This window comes from Salmo salar, chromosome ssa06 (assembly GCF_905237065.1).
Source record: "Salmo salar chromosome ssa06, Ssal_v3.1, whole genome shotgun sequence".
NCBI lineage: Eukaryota > Metazoa > Chordata > Actinopteri > Salmoniformes > Salmonidae > Salmo > Salmo salar.
Window position 1 is genome coordinate 65,325,788 of NC_059447.1, and position 23,831 is coordinate 65,349,618.

At 40.9% G+C, this 23,831-nt stretch overlaps 1 protein-coding gene across 4 annotated transcripts in view; it reads right to left on the reverse strand.

Moving 5' to 3' along the window:
- The window catches only part of LOC106607847 (zinc transporter 2), a 24,646-nt gene continuing 815 nt past the window's right edge, over positions 1-23,831 (reverse strand). For 3 of the 4 annotated variants that reach the window (XM_014205271.2, XM_014205268.2, XM_045720882.1), the window contains exons 3-9: positions 4,801-5,012; positions 4,069-4,215; positions 3,725-3,878; positions 3,290-3,533; positions 2,863-2,968; positions 2,524-2,658; positions 1-2,160 (exon numbers count right to left, since the gene is read on the reverse strand). In XM_014205271.2, coding sequence (XP_014060746.1) covers positions 2,015-2,160; positions 2,524-2,658; positions 2,863-2,968; positions 3,290-3,533; positions 3,725-3,878; positions 4,069-4,215; positions 4,801-4,819 — 951 coding nt within the window. In that variant the 5' untranslated portion in view covers positions 4,820-5,012 and the 3' untranslated portion in view covers positions 1-2,014. Of the gene's footprint in view, positions 2,161-2,523; positions 2,659-2,862; positions 2,969-3,289; positions 3,534-3,724; positions 3,879-4,068; positions 4,216-4,800; positions 5,013-15,877; positions 16,289-23,831 lie in introns of those variants that run through there. The other variant, XM_014205267.2, reaches the window with a different exon arrangement.

The following is a 23,831-nucleotide window of genomic DNA, read 5'->3' on the forward strand; positions in this document are numbered from 1 at the left end:
TTATCTGCATACTTTTATTTCAGTTTTACAAAAAACGTACCATACATAGAAATTAAATATCAAACAAACATTTACACAGTTTAGACTTTATTTTATACAATAAATCAAATGTATTTACACGTTTACACAAAATCATCTACAGGAAATACTGATATTTGGCATATTTACAATTTTCATACAGTACAAGACAGCACTCTGAAACATTACACTTAGCTGGTGAACAATAATTTGAGTAGACTCTTGCCTGTAATACATTGGTTGTAACATTCATGTTATATTAAGTCCTTACAGTGGGATCTTTGTTAAATTTCTGTATGGTTTACAAATGACAATATATTTACATTTAATATATACTTTCCAGAGTTATCAAAAGTGATCAAAATATAGATTTTTTTATTAGTATTTTGGTAACATTAAGAAGTAGAATCCGTCTCAAATATTTGTATTGGCAGCATATGAAGATATCCTTATTATATCATCTGAACGATAAACAACACTCATGCAAGTGTTCGATAAAGAACGTGTCAATTTCTGCTCATTTTCTGTGCGGGTTACAACATTGAGACTTCACTGCAGGCATCAAAGTACGACAAGCATGGCGAGTGCCTTTTATATTTCATTGTGTCAGCGTCTCACACGTTGGACTTTTTATGTACAATACACTTATCACTGTACATTTTCTGAGATATACCACTACACTTATTTGTTGGTGCATTTCTTTTGATGAAGCTGACAGGTGTGTGAGCATGCGTGTGGTGTTAGGGGACAGTTATGGAGTAGAAAGCTGACCGACGGAGGCTCCCTAGAATTCAGGAAGGTTGTTTGGAGGCAGTGTGGAGGCACTGGATGGAACTAACAAACAACTGGTACGACAAACAGAAACCCTGTGCAAAGCTCCACGGCATGTAGGCCTATGACAGCGTGGGAGTGGGTGAGGAGGGTGTATGGGTGTGCTTTTGGAGAGTGTGGATAGGTGAGAGTATAGAGATGGGGTTCATTTATCTGACCTCTCTTCTGTCATCCCAAAACAGTGCTAGAAAACGTCCGGCCTGGGGCTATGACTCGAAGCATAATTTAACACGTTCCACTGTAGTCTATCTTCAGTGAGTTTCAAATTAGGGGTAGAGCACTGTCTGAGTATTAGCCAGTCTATTTGCCAGCTCCGCTTAGGGCATAACCTGGGGCATAGATTAATACAGCTCACAATGCTCAAATTAATCGACCAACTCCTTTTGTAAATTGGCCTGTCTTGAGGCTTCCTCTTCTGAGTGAGATGAGTGTGCTTGTAGGATGCTTTCTCACACTGACATAATCCATTATTTGTACCCGAACTCTTTTCAGTTGTGAACAATACAATGCTTCCATTTGGCAGACACCCTCGCTGAAGCACATATAAAAGGCTGGGTAAGACAGAATTGGCTTTAAGGTTCTCACGTCAATATCAATGTATTACACCAAAGAACTCCGAGACAAGCTATTACACGCTGCTGCTGCCCTAATGCAGTGCCAGTGAGGGAGTGCTGAAGCCAAACAAAGCCAAACGGCTGTCTAACATTGCAGTACATCAGCACAAACTGGTGAAGTGGTTGCATACAGTACTAAAAACATGTACTGATACATTTACCATTATATTTCCATGTCTGTCTCCCTGAAATGCAGTTTATTGTGATAGTTTTCTTATGAAAATTGGCAGCTCTCTTAGGGCATGGAAACTATTTCTGAAATATCAATATCTCCTGAATGAATAGTATTTATATGGGAATCTTTGGCATGATATGGTGAATACACACAGTACAGTCAGTAGTACATTTGTTTGAGTCCTGTAAAGCTGATGATGGATCAAAAATGTTTCATGGTGATGGTTTTCCACAGTGTTTCCATTCCTAGCTTACATCCTCAATGATGCTTGTGTATGTGTACTGTATGTTCTTTATATTGACTGGCAACGCTTTAGAGAAGCCAAACCCAGCCCACTCCCTTTCAAACTCTCCTGTCCCCATGGTGACTGTGTGTCTTAGCCCATAGGGTCCTGGCAGCGTGTGCAGTAGGCCATGTCGTCAGAGTAGAACTCCACCTGGATGGTGGTGCTATAGAAACCAAACTTGGTTTGGAGGATCTCTGTAGCCTCCTTAAGGACACTCTGGGGATCAGCATTCTTCTCTGGAAAACAACAATAACCATAACAGATGTCAACAATGATCTATTTTATTTAACTAGGTAAGTCAGTTAAGAACAAATTCTTATTTACAATGACAGCCTAGGAACAGTGGGTTAAATGCCTTGTTCAGGGGCAGAACAACAGATTTTTACCTTGTCAGCTCAGAGATTCGATCCAGCAACCTTTCAGTTACTGGGCCAACGCTCTAACCACTAGGCTACCTGCCGCCCCATACCGTAATGTCTAACTGTGAAGTTATGCATGATCTTTTTTTCTGTTGGCCACAATTGGCGATGTGTGTGAATGAACATTGCATGTGTACAATCTAAATGGATGTGCCAGACTGAGTAAAGGTGGTTTCTGACCGATGGCTACGTGGACAGAGACCAGAGTCTGTCCTGCGGTCAGGGCCCACACGCGCAGGTTGTGCAGAGACTTCACCATCTTCAGAGACAGCAACACCTCCTTCACGGAGTCAAACTCTATTCCCCTAGGAGCCCCTGTAAACAATTTGAGGACAGATGAAGATTGCATCAATAGTTATTTCACTTCATGGAACTCATGGCCATGTTCTACTGATGTATTTCTCCTTAAATCAATTATTTTACAAACTGAGGAAAATGTCTGGATAAACATTTTGTTTGAATTCACCTTGACTCAGTTCAGAGCAAGAGAAACAGAAAAGGCTGTTGAGTTGAGTTTACCTTCCATGAGTATCCTGAAGACATCCCTGAGGATGGTGATCGTAGTCCCCAGGACAAACACGGAGAAGAGGAAGGTGCAAATGGGATCTGCTACTTTGTATTCAGGCTGCAACAGAAGGTCCACAGGAGAGAGTATGAGGCGAGCAGAGGCGAGCGGTATCAGGTGGTGATGGGGTGCTGCTCTACTGATGTCATAACACATTAGGCCAGTCAGATCACAGGGAGGGTTTTTAACAGAAGAGCAATATATACCCAGCCTATTCTGTCTAACCCAGCAGGGTGATGAGACGCGTTAAACCCCTTCCTATTGAGAGTGTAAATGTATAAGGGATACACTTGTTGCACTGTAAATAAATACAGTATAACAATATGCCATAATGTAATTTGTACTGTAAGATGTATGTAAACACTAGTATTTGTTACTGACCCTGAAGAAGATGACGATGGCAGCCACTAGGACCCCAACACTCTGTAGGAGGTCTCCCAACACGTGAATGAAGGCTGCTCTCACACTGGTGTTGCCATGGCCATGACCCAGCAGGGCGTGGGAGTGGCCGTGACCCACATGGGAGTGGCTGTGACCCACAGGGCTCTGCCCGTTCTCATCTATCTGCTGGTAGCCTGAGCCTTGGGCGTGGAAGGTGGTAGAGTGGTGGAGGATGTACGCCATGCTACAGGACAGAGGGAATAGAGAATGCTACATGTCAATAGTCTAAAGTTCCTCCTCTTAGTTTTTCATAAATTCATACGCTCTGGGGGGAAAGGACAGCATAGTTGAATGTAATATATGTCTGACTCCAGCTGTTATTTGCATCACTTTGTGTAGTTTTTCCAGATCAAGCCGTGATAATGAACCACTCACATGATGTTTACTATGACGGCACAGCCGGAGGTGATGAGCATCGCTTGACTGTTGATCTCATAGTCGTTCCTGACTATCCTCTCGATGGCCAGGTACACCAGCACCCCAGTCACTATCCAGATGGACATCACTGACACCAGGGCTCCTAGGATCTCTGTGGGGGTTGGAGACAGTGACCATCAGTATCACACAGCCAGTGACCCCTGGAAAGGTCATTTTAGAGCATTGTGACCGTGGCTGTTATCATTCAGCTATTACAACATTCGCCGTGTAATCTGGAGGTTAAATGGTAAAAGAGAAAGTACATTCACAGATGTTTTAAGGTGATATGTCATGGGCCTAACCTGAGCGGTGCCATCCAAAGGTCATGGTTTTGGTGGGCGGTCTGGAGGAGATCCACAGGGAGAAGAGACTGACCATCATGGTGCCAAAGTCAGTCAGGAGGTGAGCTGCATCTGTCATGATAGCCAAACTGTGGGCCAGGTAGCCACCTATAGACACATTGACACAATGGAGACGTCTCATAGAGGCAGGCGCACATCAGATTCATGTTTTAGATGCTATTGATGATGAATAGGTCTCATGAATGGAAAAATACAGACTGTGTGTTTGAACAACTAAACTATTATATTTTGATTCCAATGACAGCTAAATCGAATTTCACTTAAAGGGCGGCTGAACATCCTGATTTGGCCTCATTTTAGATTTATTTCATTAAGAAATGCTAGCGACCACGTCTGAATTCAAACATGAGTTGGTTTCAAGGTGTGGCTTGATGTTGGTGTCTCTTTTGTGTGTTTGTAAATTAACTGGCTGGTGTGTGACTGTGGCAAAATTGGTTTGGCTTTGGATTTCCTATCTCCAGGGTTAGTTAGGGGCTGTCAATAAATTACACAATGTAAATGAGACAATATTTTCATGTTGCACACCTTTAAGTTCTCATTAAATGCTTTCAATATTTGTATATTCATTTTTACAATTTATAGTTGGTGGCCACGTCACATGGTCAGGAAAAGCTCCTGGCCCTAGGTATGAAATAGCATTTTAGACTGATTAATAATATTTTCCAGCCTTACCTATGACCTCTCCAATCATGAAGATGAGGCACACAATGGAGGCAACGTACAGCTTCTTCTTAGCTAGAAGCTTGTCATGGTTCTCCTCACTCACTGCTTTGTTACCATGGCAATGGGCACCAACAGGCTGCTTCTTCAGCTTGTTGGCACCAGTCACATCTCCGTTTTCAAATGGTAAGTTGGGATAGTCTTCTTTGGAGTCTGGAAAGGAACTGGAAAAGATCAAAGATTATGAATACATTAGAACTAGTGGATATATGGAGGTTGAAAAACCCTGACCTAGTGAGATATACATGGAGGGGGCTTAATCAAGCTAGCCGTCTTGATTAGTTCCTAGTCTCGTTCTTGCTGGCATCAAAAGTTTAAAAAAGTATTAATAGGAGACCGAATGCGATCGGACCACCATCTAATTGGCCTCCATATAACTCTTACAGAATTTCCACGTGGACATAGGAAATTTAATCAAAGCCTATTGGATGATAATTTGTTCTTAACTAAGACAAAATAATTCATAATTGACTTTTTTTGTACAACATAGGTACAGCAGATCCCATTATTGTATGGGACACTTTCAAATGTACCTTTAGAGAACATTCAATACAATACTCATCAATAAAACAAAAGTAGTTTAGGTTAAAAGAGATTAGACTAATAAAGGAAATAGAGGAAGTAACAGTGCAGGTAGATGGTAATGGAAACGGTACTATAGAGGCACAAAATAGGTTAGAGGAAAAACAAAAAAATAAATGGAGGATTTTATTCAAGAACGATCAAGTGTAATGTATTACAAAAATAAAACGAATTGAATGGAAAATTGTGAAAAATGCACAAAATGTTTCTTGAATCTTCAACATAGAAATTCTACCAAAAATAATTTACAGAAACTCATTACAAATGAGTAATCCATGATTCACCGAATGATATTTTGAAAGAGGAAGAAAAATATTTTAAGCGTGTATTTTCTTTTCAGTGTCCTCCATTTCCACAGAATGATGTTAACTGTAAGGATTTATTTCCTAATAATAATAATAATAATAATAGTAAAATTAACAAATTTACAGAAAGACCTGTGTGAAGGCCAACTTCCAGAAGGGGAACTTTTTGAGGCAATAAAATCTTTTCAGTCTGCAAAAACACCAGGGCTTGATGGTATACCAGTAGAGGTATATCAGACCTTTTTATGTATTCAAAGATCCATTATCAGCATGTTTTAACTACTATTATACAACTGGTAGACTCAGGTACTCAACAAGAAGGTCTGATTTCATTACAACTAAAACAGGACCCAGGTGGTAAGTATAAAGATCCAGTCCATTTAAAAAACTGGAGGCCTCTAACACTTCAATGTTGTGATGTGAAAATCCTGGCGAAATGCATAGCACATAGAATGAAAAAGGTTTTACCAGATATTGTTCATCCTGAGCAGACCATTTTTTTTTACATGGATGATATATTGGAGATAATATACGACAATTACTTGAAACAATTGAACATTATGAAACATTGAAGATACCAGGTCTGGTCTTCATAGCAGATTTTGAAAAGGCATTTATAAATGCCTGGATTACTTTACATTTTGGTGAATCTCTTATACAATGGGTTAAAGTTATGTACAGCAACCCCAGATGTAAAATAGTAAATAATGGTTACTTCTCAGAAACTATTGAGCTTTTAAGAGGAGTAAAACAAGGCTGTCCGTTGTCTCCATACCTATTTATTATGGCCATTGAAATGCTAGCTATTAAAATTAGATCCAACAAGAACAAAGGGGTTAGACATCCAGGGGACAAAAATAAAAAAGTGTCAATGTATGCCGATGACTCTAGTTTTTTCTTAAATCCGCAATCTGGAACCCTGCACAGTCTCATTGAATATCGTGATCACTTTTCTAGCGTCTCTGGAATAAAACCTAATTATGACAAGTGTACCATATTATGTATTGGATCGTTAAAAAAAAATAGTGTTTACAGTACCTTGTAGTTTACCAATAAAATGGGCGGATGGGGAAGTAGACATACTTGGTATTCACATCACAAAATATATAAATGAACTTACCACAATTAATTTCAATAGAAAGTTAGCAAAAATAGATATGATTCTGCAACCATGGAGAGGTAAATACTTGTCTATTTATGGAAAAATCACATTGGTTAACTCTTTGGTCCTATCACAGTCTACTTACTTACTAATGTCACTGCCTACTCCAGATGACTCGTTTTTAAATTATATGAGCAAAAAATATTTCATTTTATTTGGAATGCTAAGCCAGATGAAATTAAACGTGCCTATTTATATAATGAATATGAGTTTCAGGAGATAAAATTATTAAATATTCAAGTTTTAAACCTCTCACTAAAAGCTTCACTCATACATAAGTTATACTTAAACCCAAACTGGTTCTCCTGTAAGTAGCCTAGTGGTAGCCTCAGTGGATAATATACAATTAGAAATGTTAAAGACGTTAAAAGATTGTCGTCAAACATCACAGCACAATTGAAAAACATATGTCACATGGAAACATGTGGTGATAGGTGATAGGTGGGATTGGTGATAGGTGGAATTGGCTGAGAGTGGCTGAGGGTTGGGATTAAAGAGTTTATGCTTGGTAATGTATTATTGTTATGCGACTGCTTTATATAAAAGTACCATGTATGTAAAATGTAAAAGCAAAAAAGCTGTAAAAAAAACTGATATTTGTTCTCCGAAGCGGGGGGTGATAGAGGGTTAATAAAAAAATATATATTGAAAAAAGGAAATAAAAACTTAATTTACAGTGCAATTGGAAAGTCAAGACTTTCCGTTACAGCCTTATTCTAAAATGGATTAAATCGTTTTTTCCCCTCATCAATCTACACACAATGCCCCATAATGACAAAGAAAAAACATGTTATGAAATTTTAGCAAATGCATTGAAAATAAAAAAAAGAAATAATCACATTTCCATAACTATTCAGACCCTTTATTCAGTACTTTGTTAAAGCACCTTTGGCAGCGATTACAGTCTCGAGTCTTGGGTATGACGCTACAAGCTTGGCAATCCTGTATTTGGGGAGTTTCTCCCATTCTTCTCTGCAGATCCTCTCAAGCTCAGTCAGGTTGGATAGGGAGAGTCGCTGCACAGCTATTTCCAGGTCTCTCCAGAGATGTTTGTTCGGGTTCAAGTCCGGGCTCTGGCTGGGCCACTCAAGGACATTCAAAGACTTGTCCGGAAGCCACTCCTGCGTTGTCTTGGCTGTGTGCTTAGGGTCTTTGTCCTGTTGGAAGGTGAACCTTCGCCCCAGTCTGAGGTCCTGAGTGCTCTGGAGCAGGTTTTCATCAAGGTTCTTTCTGTACTTTGCTCTGTTCATCTTTCCCTCGATCCTGACTAGTCTCCCAGTCCCTGCATCTGAAAAACATCCCTACAGCATGATGCTGCCACCACCATGCTTCACCATACAGATGGTGCCAGGTTTCCTCCAGGTGTGACGCTTGGCATTCAGGCCAAAGAGTTCAATCTTGGTTTCATCAGATCAGAGAATCTTGTTTCTCATGGTCTGAGAGTCCTTTAGGTGCCTTTTGGCAATCTCCAAGCTGGCTGTCATGAGCCTTTTACTGAGGAGTGTCTTCCGTCTGGCCACTCTACCATAAAGGCCTGATTGGTGGAGTGCTGCAGAGATGGTTGTCCTTCTGGAATGTTCTCCCATCTCCACAGAGGAACTCTGGAGCTCTGTCAGAGTGACCATCAGGATCTCTGACAGAGCATTTATATAGCATACTTACAGTAAGTCTACCACCCTGTCATAGAATCCTATTTTCATAAAAGATGATACTGCATAACAACATGAAGTAGACTATACGCTATAGAATGGACTTGCAGTGGAACTGGCTTTTTTAATATATATGTATTAGGATTGTGGGTCTAATCCTGAACGGTGATTGGTTAAAAATCTTCCAGCCGGTGTCTACTTCACAAGTTACCACCGGCTAAATCGATAATGTTAAAATGTCTATTTACTCTCCTCCATCTGACTGCACAATCCACTGTCTCATCAGCCCAGCCAGCCCAGCCAGGCAATTTATACACTTCATCTCCACTATAAAAAGCATCTAGACATTATCTTACATTTCTTTTAGACTAACATTTCATTTTCAACAATGGAGTTTTGTATAAACCTTACTGTCTGCCTCCAACATTTGCAACATTGTTTCAATATTCAAATTCAATCTCCAGCTGTCCCATAATAATGAACGTGTCGGGAGTTGGGATAAGACAGACAAGCAAGCAGCATTTCTCAGCCAGTTGAAATCATGAATCAGTTGGCATCATTTTTATGGATATATACAAAGAAATGCCAATTGAAAAAAGGTCAAACGCAACGAAGTGCAGCTAGTTTGCAGTCTTTCCAGCTTCAGTTTGTGACTGTGTTAGCTGTGTTGTTGGCTAGCTCCTCTGAACAGCAGTGTCCTGATGAGTGAGCACTTTTTCTATGCCAGGTGAAATCGAACCTCATTAGCTTATTGTTATGGATGTATCCAAATACATCCATAACAACTCCCTGTGGCTCAGTTGGTAGAGCATGGTGTTTGCAATGGTGTTTGCAATGCCAGGGTTGTGGGTTCGATTCCCACGGGGGGCCAGTACGAAAAAAAATATATATAAAAAAATAATAATGTATGAAATGAATTGAAATGTATGCCTTCACTACTGTAAGTCGCTCTGGATAAGAGTGTCTGCTAAATGACTCAAATGTAAATGTAATAAATGTCACTAGAAAACTGCTTAAACAAATGCAGCTACTTTGCTATTATTTTGGCTGCACTTTCTGACATGACTGTAAGTAAGCCGTAGTTGACTAGCTAGAAAAAAAGGGATAAGAACCTTGCCAGCCAGTATGGCAATGGAACATTTAGAACGAACGATAGATACAGAACAAAAAGACTGAACTAATGGGTCCTGTCTCTGTCAGAACAGATAGAACGAACGACCAGCCAGCTTGGGTAGCAACCCTAGATTTGTGTCGGGATTGTATCTTGTGGAAGGATGAAATAGTATGAATAAATTCATCAAAATAACGTTTTTTATGAAGTAGGTTTGATATTCCCCAAATGTGTTTGTATCACCTGAGAATTACACAAATTGCACACTCCCACGTCACAGGACGAGATCAGATTAAAATTAAACCAGTATAACAAATGCTGGGTAGGCCGTCCCCCGTCCCCCCTCTCTCTCCATGTGCAATGAGGATAAGCAGGATGATGAGACTAATGAGGTGGAAAAAACGCAATTTGGGCTTCTAGGAGATAACCCAGCTTTGGGCCGCGACTCTATCAGTCCAGAGCCCAGGGACACGAAGGCTGAAAGGAGTCGGCCAAGTGGAAAACTGCTTCTGTTTAATCACACCATTTGGAGAGGAGAGCAAATACACCCCCTCCCATCCTAACCCAACACAGAGGCTATTCAAAATGTCCGTCTGTCTCACACACACACACACACACACACACACACACACACACACACACCTAGAGAACATACACAAACATAACATAAGCCCTCGCTGTGAACACACACACACACACTTTACATCAACACATAGCCTAACACTGCAGAGCAAACATGATTGGTTAACCTCAGGATCGACTCCATTCAATTGAACAAATGGAGGGCTTGTCTTGAATGAATATGTTTTGGGGATTTCTATACAGCAGTTCTCAAAGAAGGGATCTATGTCAGGTAAAACCTTTCCAATTTCAATCAGTTGGTGTGTCCATGCCCATGTCATAAATAAAACGCTTTATGTAATCTAGCTTGTTGCCATCTTCAAATCAGGATGAATCCTATGAGACCTGTCCATTTTCACAGCCATGTGAACTGGTCCATTTACAGGATATCTTCTGATTCAGTGCAGTATCATGTAATTCATGGCATTACACCATACTGTAGACTACACTGACAAAACCTCTTTGTCCTACAAAGAAAATAAAGATGTAGATATGACAAATCAGCATCACTGGCTCATTACTGTCTTATACACAACCAATATTTACATCTTGTCCAATCTGGAACCATTCTAGAACAAAGATTTAGATTGAATGTTAATGTAAGTGTGTTCAATGTACTCCTCAAGGGTTATAAAGCAGTGTCTTGTACAACATTGGTATCTCTTCTTCCTCTTAAATGGTAACTTTCACACTGTATAGAGTTTTACATAAAACGTTCGACTGACTCAATTCAATAAATGTTCTTGCTACTTTAAATCATGCAATATTTTTTTTTAAATAAAGATATAAATGTGATGTATTTGGTGTAGAATAACGTGAGCAAATGTATCTCCAGGTTTCTGTGCTCAAGACAAGCAGACTAAAGGGCCCGAGGAGAGACTCAGCTGTGCATGAAATGATGTGAAATGTATGAACATTCTTCAAAAACATTACATTATTACAGAGTCGGCAATTGGCTATGAGCAAGGAAAATATATTTATATTGACTTTCATTATACTTTATTCAGCCAAATATGATTGTTAGGCAGCATAAAAAGAGCTATGTTGGATGTCCAATCAAAAACGCATCTTTTTTTATTTTTTACCAATGGGTTAATAATATGTTAATTGTGTAATCCTCTAAGAACAACCAATGGTCCAAACCTCATGTCTCTATCATAATCCGTTCAATACGAATTGGATTGAGTTTTTACCTTTGTAGGTTGGTCAAAATTAGGGCAACTAAATCCATGGAGGCCAGACAATTGTTTTTGTCATAAATCAGGAAAATAGCATCGCGTAATCTAGGCTGGATCCTGTGAGAGAATTAAAGCTCCGGACAGGTTTACAATTCGTTATCTTTCTTCTCAAATCGGGAGGCTATAAAACGTTATGGAGATAAGATATATATCGATTGTGATACATTACATGTAGTATTTTAGTATACGGTTTTCATATCAATGCGAAGTTCCTGTTCTTTTTCGAAGAAGAATTCTCACAAAAACAAGAGTCTCTCTGTGAAATGTCAACGTACTTCAAGCTTTTTATTTTAAAAGCCTAATACATTTAATTCAGCTCGTGTCATGCTATGTTTGCCTTTTTCCGAAACAACTTAGAAGACATGACAGACAAATGTAAAATCCTCAAAAGTTTTGGCGATAAAGCTGCGCCTCCCTGTCAACAGCGCTCGGTGCTAATTAGGTATCTGATATTTTAGGTTATATAACGTTAGAAAAAGACCCCACTGAACGATTCAGAACATGAATGGTCGGATTTGTCTTGGTAAATGCATTTTAAGTGAAATGCCATCACAAAGGAGGGTTTTCACTAGTCTGGGCAGAGTGGGTGGACACCCTACTAAAAGCTTTAAGCTTATGTGAGCACAATTAACAAAATACATTTACAACAGACTATAAGACATTAGTTGGCAAACGTTTAATCAGCTGGAGAAAATTAAGTTTGCTTTGTTCATTCTGGAGAGCTGTTGGTACTAGATCAATAACACTAGATGCTTTGGCACATCACATGTCAGGTTAGGGGATATAAAAATTTGATTAAATCAATAAATGTGATCTATTAAATTGTGTAATATATCACATGGTGCCGTGTTGTTCACAGTGGTGGTCACAATAGGAGTACCCCATTTCCTGCAGTGAAGTGACAAAATCGTCCTCTTCAGGCCTCATGGGTGGAACGTATATGTTTCATAATGTAGATTTGATGTATTATGATTATGAATATTGGGATGCAAACTCATATCTGACATAAATAAATATTTATATATGATTTAACCTTTATTTAACTAGGCAATTCAGTTAAGAACAAATTCTTATTTACAATGACAGTCTACCCTGGCCAAACCCTACCCCGGTCGACCCTGGGCCAATTGTGCGCCGCCCTATGGGACTCCTAATCACAGCTGGTTGTGATACAGCCTGGAATCGAACCAGGGTCTGTAGTGATGCCTCTAGCACTGAGATGCAGTGCCTTAGACCGGCTGCGCCACTTGGGAGCCAAAGGTCTGACTGTGATCAGATCTTAAAGGTGTAAATGGACAAGATCAGGATGAAGGACGCATGTTAGAGGCAGGTACAGTATACAGGGCTTAAATACATTTTTGTCATAATGTTTTGTTTTGTGTCTTGCAATAAATTTTGTTAAATTAGTAATAATCCTTTTTTCTTCTTTTGTGTTTTAGGGTGAAGTAATCCAAAAGTAACTGAAAGTAATCAGATTACATTACTGAGTTTAGTTAATCCAAAAGGCACGTTACTGATTACAATTTGACAGGTAACTAGTAACGGATTACATTTAAAAAGTAACCTACCCAGCCCTCTATATAGGCTTCATGTAACCTTAGTGCCTTCTTTTGAAAGGAATGTTCGACATAGGTCTATCATCATACGGCCATTAGCATTACTGTTAGACAGACTAGCGAGGCCCCTTTTCAAAAGAGTTTTGATCTACCATTTCTCAGACACAATGGACTGCCCGGTTCAGCCTGCCTACAAACCCGAGTCTGACGCTGGACCCTGCCAGTATAGCCTTCACTGCAACAAGGATCTGCTGTTGCATCCAACATTTTATAGGACAAAATTGTTCTCTCCTAATATCGTGTTAATTCGTCCATTTAAAAACAGATGATTGACTCCAGTTCCATCCTCTTCCAAATGGTCATCTTGGTTTCAAGAATAGACTACATGCACAGCTTGCAGCGACGATTTCCAATGCATGGGTGGCTCTGTGACTGTAGAACGACCATCCTGCTTTGCTGATCTGGCATGAAGTCATGGTGACACTGCAACAAACCCATCCCACCCCCACATAATGTCTGCACCAAATAACTAGAATGAGATGATGGGGTCTGCACACTCAAACAAACATGCCATAAAAATGCTCCATTTCATGCTGCAATACTTTCCAGGGGTTGTTGGTTCCTGAATCATCAGTCTATCTCATAGCTATTACATCAGACATGGCATGCATGGCGCTGTCAGACAACCTAACTTTATTTTTGTACTCCTGACTTGCAAATTGAATCAAAGCTCAGAAAGATTGTTTCAAAGTCCCCGTCTCATTGTTGAATGCACACTGCGCTCACTGGTAGTTTTCCTAATAGGTCCCAATTAGCCTAATCATCTGCACCGTTTTTGACACTTGTTTAGTATGAGCGAGCAGAATGGCACGTGTGCTGGCGCATACGGAGCGTCGAAATCAATAACTTTGACCATTAAAACAATTAAAATTAAATTAATGTTAATAAAATGTCGTATTTCCAAATAGTTTCGGTCTCGGATCATTACACGTATTTTGAAGTAATTGCAGACATTGAAATCGTTATTAGGCTATATCAAATCTGCGACCTAGGCCTATAAGGCTATTATTGGCTATTTTTGATTATATTTTCCAATACTGATAATAGTCGTTACAAAATATCAAATTACATCATTGGAAATGAAATGCTGCAGGCGGGAACATGGTGGGTTCAGCTACGGGGTTAATTTAGCGCAGGAATATTGCCATTCTTTACTGCAATTTAACTAAGTAGGCTACACAGCATTCACACAATGAAAATATATTAATATCGGGGGCATTTAAGATATTTATGATATGATTAAGATATCTATTTTGGCTATTGTTTAACACATCTAATTGGACATAGTCAGGTCTCGCCCAATCCAGTATAGGCCTAATGACCCTTGTGATGATCCACATGAACTTCCATAACGTAGGCCTAATGTTATTATTCATTGTATTGTAATACATTTCCAAAATCAATAAAACATCAAGGATTCTATATGTCTTGCAGTGACAGGGGTGCATTCTTTAATTTCACGTAAAATAGTGAACTTGAGTGACACAAAACACGAGCATTTGTCAAAATGTTCTTCTTCCCTATCCATGCGGAAATCGAATACACTCATTTGTGTTTTCACGTTTACAGTTAATTTGGCTTGATTATCAAACACGATACTCAAAGAAAAGACTGGTAGTTTTAGATGAAATGTGACTCATAATAGCTAATAACGTATGGTGCTTTGTTATTTTCAATATAGGCCTAAATGTTGAATATAACTAAACCTGACTTTTCCCCCCATTAAATAAATATTAAAAAGACGATTAGATAATTAGATAAGTAGTATTACAATTAATATATATTTAAACTTGACATTCTTAAATCAATTTTCTGTTCTATTTGGCAGCACATTGTAATGCCTATGCATTTTTTCATTCGAATAATATAGCCAATAAAATAGTCTATAGCTATAATATTATATCTGGACATTTCAATAGTGGCTATTCCCCAGTAAAACGTACTTTAATAAAAACATTTTTTTTTATATTTCTTAAAAATTGGGTTATAGAATTGTTTGACTATTCAGGGGTATTTCACCATTCCCCCATCAGATCTCTTAATGAAAGATGAGTTTTTGCCAGTGCTCAATGAACTTCCCTCGGGCCATCCGTCAAATAGCCTACTGTTCAAAACGAAGCCATGCATGGAAATGCATTTGTTCATTCCCATAAAACATTCCACACACGGACAACATAAGAAAAGACTTGGCGTGAATTAAGCAACGTTAGGCTACTATAGATATACACAGTTCAATTATGCTTGTATCCTTGGAAATTGTAGGCTATGTGAATGTCTTCTATTTGCATGAGCTTTGCCCAGCATGTTACTTCATGGTAACATACATTTTCGTTGCAATACCGATTGTTTCATTCTATGTACTAATTCTATCAGGTTGATTTTGGTAGCCTACATACAGATCTACAACAATTACAAAACGCTACACTAGCAGCACAAGATAAATAGTTTACACCAACTGCCCTGCACCTTAGCCTATAAATGTTTTCAGTTTAATAAACCCTTATGTCTGCATTTTAAAAATAGAGAGAGAGGTCTACACAATGTCGTCTGTATAATTGTATTTATAAATTAAAATACTCCCTCTTTGAAGAATGCTGATAGAATGCACAACCTATCAGCATATGTCGTCTACAATAAACCTAAAACCCATAAATTCCATGATCAAACACCATATAATATCTACTGAGGATTATTTAGTTTGATGTAAAATAATCACTGCTCAAACATGGAACAAAATTGCATTACCTTTTCAGTGAATACATTTTGCCATTCTTCTCGCTAACGAGGTGAGATTTCTCTGAATTTATTTCTGAATTCACAGTGGTATCCATGGCTGTGTCTTGTCACGGTTGTATCTGGCAAATTACGCGGAATCTGAAGATGCGCCGGAGTTTCAGGGAGACCAGTCTTACTGTATCTTAGACGACACTGATAAAAATCATCCAAGCCATTCCAACTGTGCTAATAAAACCAATTCAATTATTCATGGCAATAAGTATCACCAGTTGCAAATATGGGACCCGATACAGACTAGTAGCCTGCTCTCAATTCTACTGCTGTAGTATAGGCTATGATAAACTTGGCTCTGAATGTGCAGGCTTTGCTTTGGTGCAGCTACAAGTAACAGCTGACTGGGTGCGTGCTCAGTCCCCTCCTGTACTCCCTTTACATCCACGACTGCATGGCCAGGCATGACTCCAACACCATCATTAAGTTTGCAGACGACACAACAGTGGTAGGCCTGATCACTGACAACAACGAGACAGCCTATAGGGAGGAGGTCAGAGACCTGGCCAGGTGGTGCCAGAATAACAACCTATCCCTCAACGTAACCAAGACTAAGGAGATGATTGTGGACTACAGGAAAAGGAGCGCCGAGCACGCCCCCATTCTCATCGACGGGGCTGTAGTGGAGCAGGTTGAGAGCTTCAAGTTCCTTGGTTTCCACATCAACAACAAACTAGAATGGTCCAAACACACCAAGACAGTCGTGAAGAGGGCACGACAAAGCCTTTTCCCCTCAGGAAACTAAAAAGATTTGGCATGGGTCCTGAGATGCTCAAAAGGTTCTACAGCTGCAACATCGAGAGCATCCTGACCGGTTGCATCACTGCCTGGTACGGCAATTGCTCGGCCTCCGACCGCAAAGCACTTCAGAGGGTAGTGCGTACGGCCCAGTACATCACTGGGGCAAAGCTGCCTGCCATCCAGGACCTCTACACCAGGCGGTGTAAGAGGAAGGCCCTAAAAATTGTCAAAGACCCCAGCCACCCCAGTCATAGACTGTTCTCTATACTTCCGCATGGCAAGCGGTACCGGAGTGCCAAGTCTAGGACAAAAAGGCTTCTCAACAGTTTTTACCCCCAAGTCATAAGACTATTTGCATTGTGTGCCCCCCCCAACCCCTCTTTTACGCTGCTGCTACTCTCTGTTTATCATATATGCATAGTCACTTTAACTATACATTCATGTACATACTACCTCAATTGGCCCGACCAACGAGTGCTCCCGCACATTGGCTAACCGGGCTATCTGCATTATGTCCCACCACCCGCCAACCCCTCTTTTTACGCTACTGCTACTCTCTGTTTATCATATATGCATAGTCACTTTAACCATACCTATATGTACATACCACCTCAATAAGCCTGACTAACCCATGTCTGTATATAGCCTTGCTACTGTTATTTTCACATGTCTTTTTACTGTTGATTTATTTCTTTACTTACCTACACACAAACCTTTTTTTCGCACTATTCGTTAGAGCCTGTAAGTAAGCATTTCACTTTAAGGTCTACACCTGTTGTATTCGGCGCACGTGACAAATAAACTTTGATTTGATTTGAATTGAACCCTGTGGCACCCCCATAGAGACTGCCAGAGGTCCGGACAACAGGCCCTCCGATTTGACACACGGAACTCTGTCTGAGAAGTAGTTGGTGAACCGAGTGTGGCAGTCATTTGAGAAACCAAGGCTGTTGACTCTGTCAATCACCACATTCTTATCGGCAGAGTCGAAAGCCTTGGCCAGGTCGATGAAGACAGCTGCACAGTATTGTCTCTTATCGATGGCGGTTATGATATCGTTTAGGACCTTGAGTGTGGCTGAGGTGCACCCATGACCAGCTCGGAAACCAGATTGCATAGTGGAGAAGGTACGGTGGGATTTGAAATGGTCGGTGATCTGTTTGTTAACCTGGCTTTCGAAGACCTTAGAAAGGCAGGGCAGGATAGATATAGGTCTGTAGCAGTTTGGGTCTAGAGTGTCTCCCCCATTGAAGAGGGGGATGACCGCGGCAGCCTTCCAATCTTTGGAGATCTCAGACGATACGAAAGAGAGGTTGAACAGGCTAGTAATAGGGGTTTCAACAATTTCGGTGGATCATTTTAGAAAGAGAGGGTCCAGATTGTCTAGCCCGGTTGATTTGTAGAGGGACAGATTTTGCAGCTCTTTCAGAACATCAGCTATCTGGATTTCGGTAAAGGAGAAATGGGGGAGGCTTGGGCAGATTGCTGCGGGGGGGTGCAGGGCTGTTGACCGGGGTAGGGGTAGCCAGGTGGAAAGTAAGGCCAGCCGTAGAAAAATAGTTATTGAAATTCTCAATTATCGTGGATTTATCGGTGGTGACAGTGTTTCCTAAACTCAGTGCAGTGGGCAGCTGGGAGGAGGTGCTCTTATTCTCCATGGACTTTACACAGTGTCCCAGAACTTTTTGGAGTTTGTGCTACAGGATGCAAATTTCTGTTTGAAAAAGCTAGCCTTTGCTTTCCTAACTGCCTGTGTATATTGGTTCCTAACTTCCCTGAAAAGCTGCATATCGCAGGGGCTATTCAATGCTTATGCAGTCCACCACAGGATGTTTTTGTGCTGGTCAAGGGCAGTCAGGTCTGGAGTGAACCAAGGGCTACATCTGTTCCTGGTTCAAATTTTTTAGAACGGGGCATGCTTATTTAAGATGGTGAGGAAACTACTTCTAAAGAATAACCAGGCATATTCTACTGATGGAATGAGGTCAATATCCTTCCAGGATGCCAGGTCGATTAGAAAGGCATGCTCGTGTTTTAGAGAGCGTTTGACAGTGATGAGGGGTGGTCGTTTGACCGCAGACCCATTACGGACGCAGGCAATGAGGCAGTGATCGCTGAGATCCTGGTTGAAGACAGCAGAGGTGTATTTGGAGGGCAGGTTGGTCAGGATGATATCTATGAGGGTGCCTGTGTTTACAGATTTGGGGTTGTACCAGGTAGGTTCATTGATAATTTGTGTGAGTGTTAAGCATGTCCCAGTTTAGGTCACCTAACAGCACGAGCTCTGAAGATAGATGGGGGCAATCAATTCACATATGGTGTCCAGGGCACAGCTGGGGGCAGAAGGTGGTCGATAGCAAGCGGCAACGGTGAGAGACTTGTTTCTGGAAAGGTGGCTTTTTAAAAGTAGAAACTTGAATTGTTTGGGCACAGACCTGGATCGTATGACAGAACTCTGCAGAATTTTTCAGCTCCGACCCCTTTGGCAGTTCTATCTTGTCATAAAATGTTATAGTTGGGGATGGAAATGTCAGGGGTTTTGGTAGTCTTCCTAAGCCAGGATTCAGACACGGCTAGGACATCCGGGTTGGCAGAGTGTGCTAAAGCAGTGAATAAAACAAACTTAGGAAGGAGGCTTTTAATGTTAACATGCATGAAACCAAGGCTTTTACAGTTACAGAAGTCAACAAATGAGAGCGCCTGGGGAATGGGAGTGGAGCTAGGCACCGCAGGGCCTGGATTAACCTCTACATCACCAGAGGAACAGAGTAGGAGTAGGATAAGGGTATGGCTAAAGGCTATAAGAACTGATAGTCTAGTACGTTCGGAACAGAGAGTAAAAGGAGCTGGTTTCTGGGCACGGTAGAATAGATTCAAGGCATGGTAGGATGTGAATACAGTGGAGGTAAACCTATGCATTGAGTGACGATGAGAGAGATATTGTCTCTAGAAACATCATTTAAACCAGGTGAGGTCACCGCATGTGTGGGAGGTGGAACTAAAGGGTTAACTAAGGCTTATTGAGCAGGGCTAGAGGCTCTACAGTGAAATAAGGCAATAATCACTAACCAAAACAGCAGTGGACAAGGCATATTGACATTAGGGAGAGGCATGCGTAGCCGAGTGATCATAGGGGTCCAGTGAGTAGCTCGGCGGGCTGGAGACACGGCGATTCAGACAGCTAGCAGGCCGGGGCTAGCAAGCTAGCAGAAGGGCCTTAAAGGGACGTCGCAACGGAAGAAGTAAAAGCCCCCTCGTGCTTTTACGGCAGCAGACCAGTTGTGATGGATCAGCAGGGCTCTGTGTGGTAAAAGGGTCCAGGCCAATTGGCAAAATAGGTATGGCGGCCAAAGAAATTGTCCGATGGGCCTTTTCAGCTAACAGTCCGATATGCTCTAGACGGCTAGCAGGCAAGCAGATGGGCATTCAGGGGACGTCACGACGGAGGAGCCAGTTGAAAAAACCCCTCGGGCAGATTACGTCGGTAGTCCAGTCGTGATGGATCGGCGGGGCTCCGTCTCAGCAGTAAAAGGGGTCCAGCCCAATTGGCAAAATAGGTATTGCCCCGCTACAAAGTTCCTCCCTGCAGGCAGTCACCGAGTCCGAGGTGCTAAAGGAGCATCTTAAACTTGACCCCCAAAAAACATCTGGGTCAGATGGTTTAGAAAAAGGGTCGCTGCCCCTATCATCGCAAAGCCTGTTTCTCCTTTATGTGTAGTTTCCCATTGCTTGGAAGGCAGCCACAGATCGTCCTTTATTTAAAGGGGGAGATCAGGCTGATCCTAACTGTTATAGGCCTATTTCTATTTTGCCCTGTTTATCAAAAGTGTTGGAAAAACTTGTCAATAATCAACTGACTGGCTTTCTTGATGTCTATAGTATTCTCTCAGTATGCAATCTGGTTTCCACTCAAGTTATGGATGTGTCACTGCAACCTTAAAGGTCCTCAATGATGTCACCATTGCCCTTGATTCTAAGCAATATTGTGCTGCTATATTTATTGACTTGGCCAAAGCTTTTGATACGGTAGACCTTTCCATTCTTGTGGGGCAGCTAAGGAGTATTGGTGTCTCTGAGGGGTCTTTGGCCTGGTTTGCTAACTACCTCTCTCAAAGAGTGCAGTGTATAAAGTCAGAAAATCTGTTGTCTCAGCCACTGCCTGGTCACCAAGGAAGTACCCCAAAGCTCAATCTTAGGCCCCACGCCCTTCTCAATTTACATCAACAACATAGCTCAAGCAGTAGGAATCTCTCTCATCCATTTATATGCAGACGATAGTCTTATACTCAGCTGGCCCCTCCCCGGATTTTGTGTTAAATGCTCTACAACAAAGCTTTCTTAGTGTCCAACAAGCTTTCTCTACCCTTAACCTTGTTCTGAACACCTCCAAAACAACGGTCATGTGGATTGGTAAGAAGAATGCCCCTCTTCCCACAGGTGGTATTACTACCTCTGAGGGTTTAGAGCTTGAGGTAGTCACCTCATACAAGTACTTGGGAGTATGGCTAGACAGTGCTCGAGAGGGTGCTCTCGAGCGGCTAGATGTTCCTTACCATTCGGCCATCAGATTTGCCACCAATGCTCCGTATAGGACACGTCACTGCACTCTATGCTCTTCTGTAAACTGGTCATCTCTGTATACCCGTCGCAAGACCCACTTGTTGATGCTTATTTATAAAACCCTCTTAGGCCTGACTCCCCCCTATCTGAGATATCTACTGCAGCCCTCATTCTCCACATACAACACCCGTTCTGCCAGTCACATTCTGTTAAAGGTCCCCAAAGCACACACATCCCTGGGTCGCTCCTCTTTTCAGTTCGCTGCAGCTAGCGACTGGAACAAGCTGCAACAAACACTCAAACTGGAACAGTTTTATCTCAATCTCTTTATTCAAAGACTCAATCATGGACACTTACTGACAGTTGTGGCTGCTTTGTACGATGTATTGTTGTCTCTACCTTCTTGACTTTTGTGCTGTTGACTTTGCCCAATAATGTTTGTACCATGTCGTGTTGCTACCATGTTGTGTTGTCATGTTTTGCTGTTATGTTGTCGTCTTAGGTCCCTCTTTATGTAGTGTTGTGTCTCTCTTTTTGCAATGTGTGTTTTGTCCTATATTAATATTGTATTTTTTTACATTTATTTTTAAATCCCAGGGCCACATCCCCGCAGGAGGCATTTTGCCTTTTGGTAGGCCGTCATTGTAAATAAGAATTTGTTCTTAACTGACTTGCCTAGGTAAATAAAGGTTCAATAAAAATATATAAAATATCATTGGTAGGGTTGTCTCCCCCAGCTGGTCTACGGCAAGTTGAAAGGACATATAGTCAAGCCAAGAAGAATCAACTTTTCTATATACAGTTGAAGTCACAAGTTTACATACACTTAGGTTGGAGTCATTAAAACTCGTTTTTCAACCAGTCCACAAATTTCTTGTTAACAAACTATAGTTTTGGCAAGTCGGTTAGGACATCTACTTTGTGCATGAGAAGTAATTTTTCCAACAATTGTTTACAGACAGATTATTTAACTTATAATTCATTGTATCACAATTCCAGTGGGTCAGAATTTAATACACTAAGTTGACTGTGCCTTTAAACAGCTTGAAAAATTACAGAAAATGATGTCATGGCTTCAGAAGCTTCTGATAGGCTAATTGACATCATTTGAGTCAATTGGAGGTGTACCTGTGGATGTATTTCAAGGCCTACCATCAAACTCAGTGCCTCTTTGCTTGACATCATGGGAAAATCAAAAGAAATCAGTTAAGACCTCAGAAAGAATTGTAGACCTCCACAAGTCTGGTTCATCCTTGGAGCAATTTCCAAACGCCTGAAGGTACCACGTTCATCTGTACAAACAATAGCACGCAAGTATAAACACCATGGGACCACTTAGCCGTCATACCGCTCCGGAAGGAGACGCGTTCTGTCTCCTAGAGATGAACGTACTTTGGTGCGAAAAATGCAAATCAATCCCAGAACAGCAGCAAAGGACCTTGTGAAGATGCTGGAGGAAACAGGTACAAAAGTATCTATATCCACAGTAAAACGAGTCCTATATCAACATAAACTGAAAGGCCGCTCAGCAAGGAAGAAGCCACTGCTCCAAAACCGCCATAAAAAGCCGGACTACGGTTTGCAACTGCACATGGGGACAAAGATCGTACTTTTGGAGTAATGTCCTCTGGTATGATGAAACAAAAATATAACTTTTTGGCCATAATGACCATCGTTATGTTTGGAGGAAAAAGGGGGAGGCTTGCAAGCCGAAGAACACCATCCCAACCGTGAAGCACCGTGAAGCACAGGGGTGGCAGCACCATGTTATGGGGGTGCTTTGCTGCAGGAGGGACTGGTGCACTTCACAAAATAGATGGCATCATGAGAAAGGAAAATTATGTGGATATATTGAAGCAACATCTCAAGACATCAGTCAGGAAGTTAAAGCTTGGTCGCAAATGGTTCTTCCAAATGGACAATGACCCCAAGCATACTTCCAAAGTTGTGGAAAAATGGCTTAAGGACAACAAAGTCAAGGTATTGGAGTGGCCATCACAAAGCCCTGACCTCAATCCTATATAAAATGTATGGGCAGAACAGAAAAAGCGTGTGCAAGCAAGGAGGCCTACAAACCTGACTCAGTTACACCAGCTCTGTCAGGAGGAATGGGACAAAATTCACCCAACTTATTGTGGGAAGCTTGTGAAAGGCTACCCAAAACGTTTGACCCAAGTTAAACAATTTAAAGGTAATGCTACCAAATACTAATTGTGTGTATGTAAACTTCTGACCCACTGGGAATGTGATGAAAGAAATAAAAGCTGAAATAAATCACTCTACTATTATTCTGACATGTCACATTCTTAAAATAAAGTGCTGATCCTAACTGACCTAAAACAGGTTATTTTTACTAGGATTAAATGTCAGGAATTGTTGAAATGTATTTGGCTAAGGTGTATGTAAACTTCCGACTTCAATTGTATTTTTTTGTTTGTTGTCACTTATTAAGCTTCCTAAGTATTTCATTTTTTTTGTGGTCCACTTAAAGAATTGCTGTAGATCATGAGTTATTCTTTTTCCTACTGCCATTATTTCATGTTTTTCCTGGTTAATTTTAGCTGATCTGCTTTCTAGTGGTAAATAAGGTTGTAACCAAGCTGAACCAGTG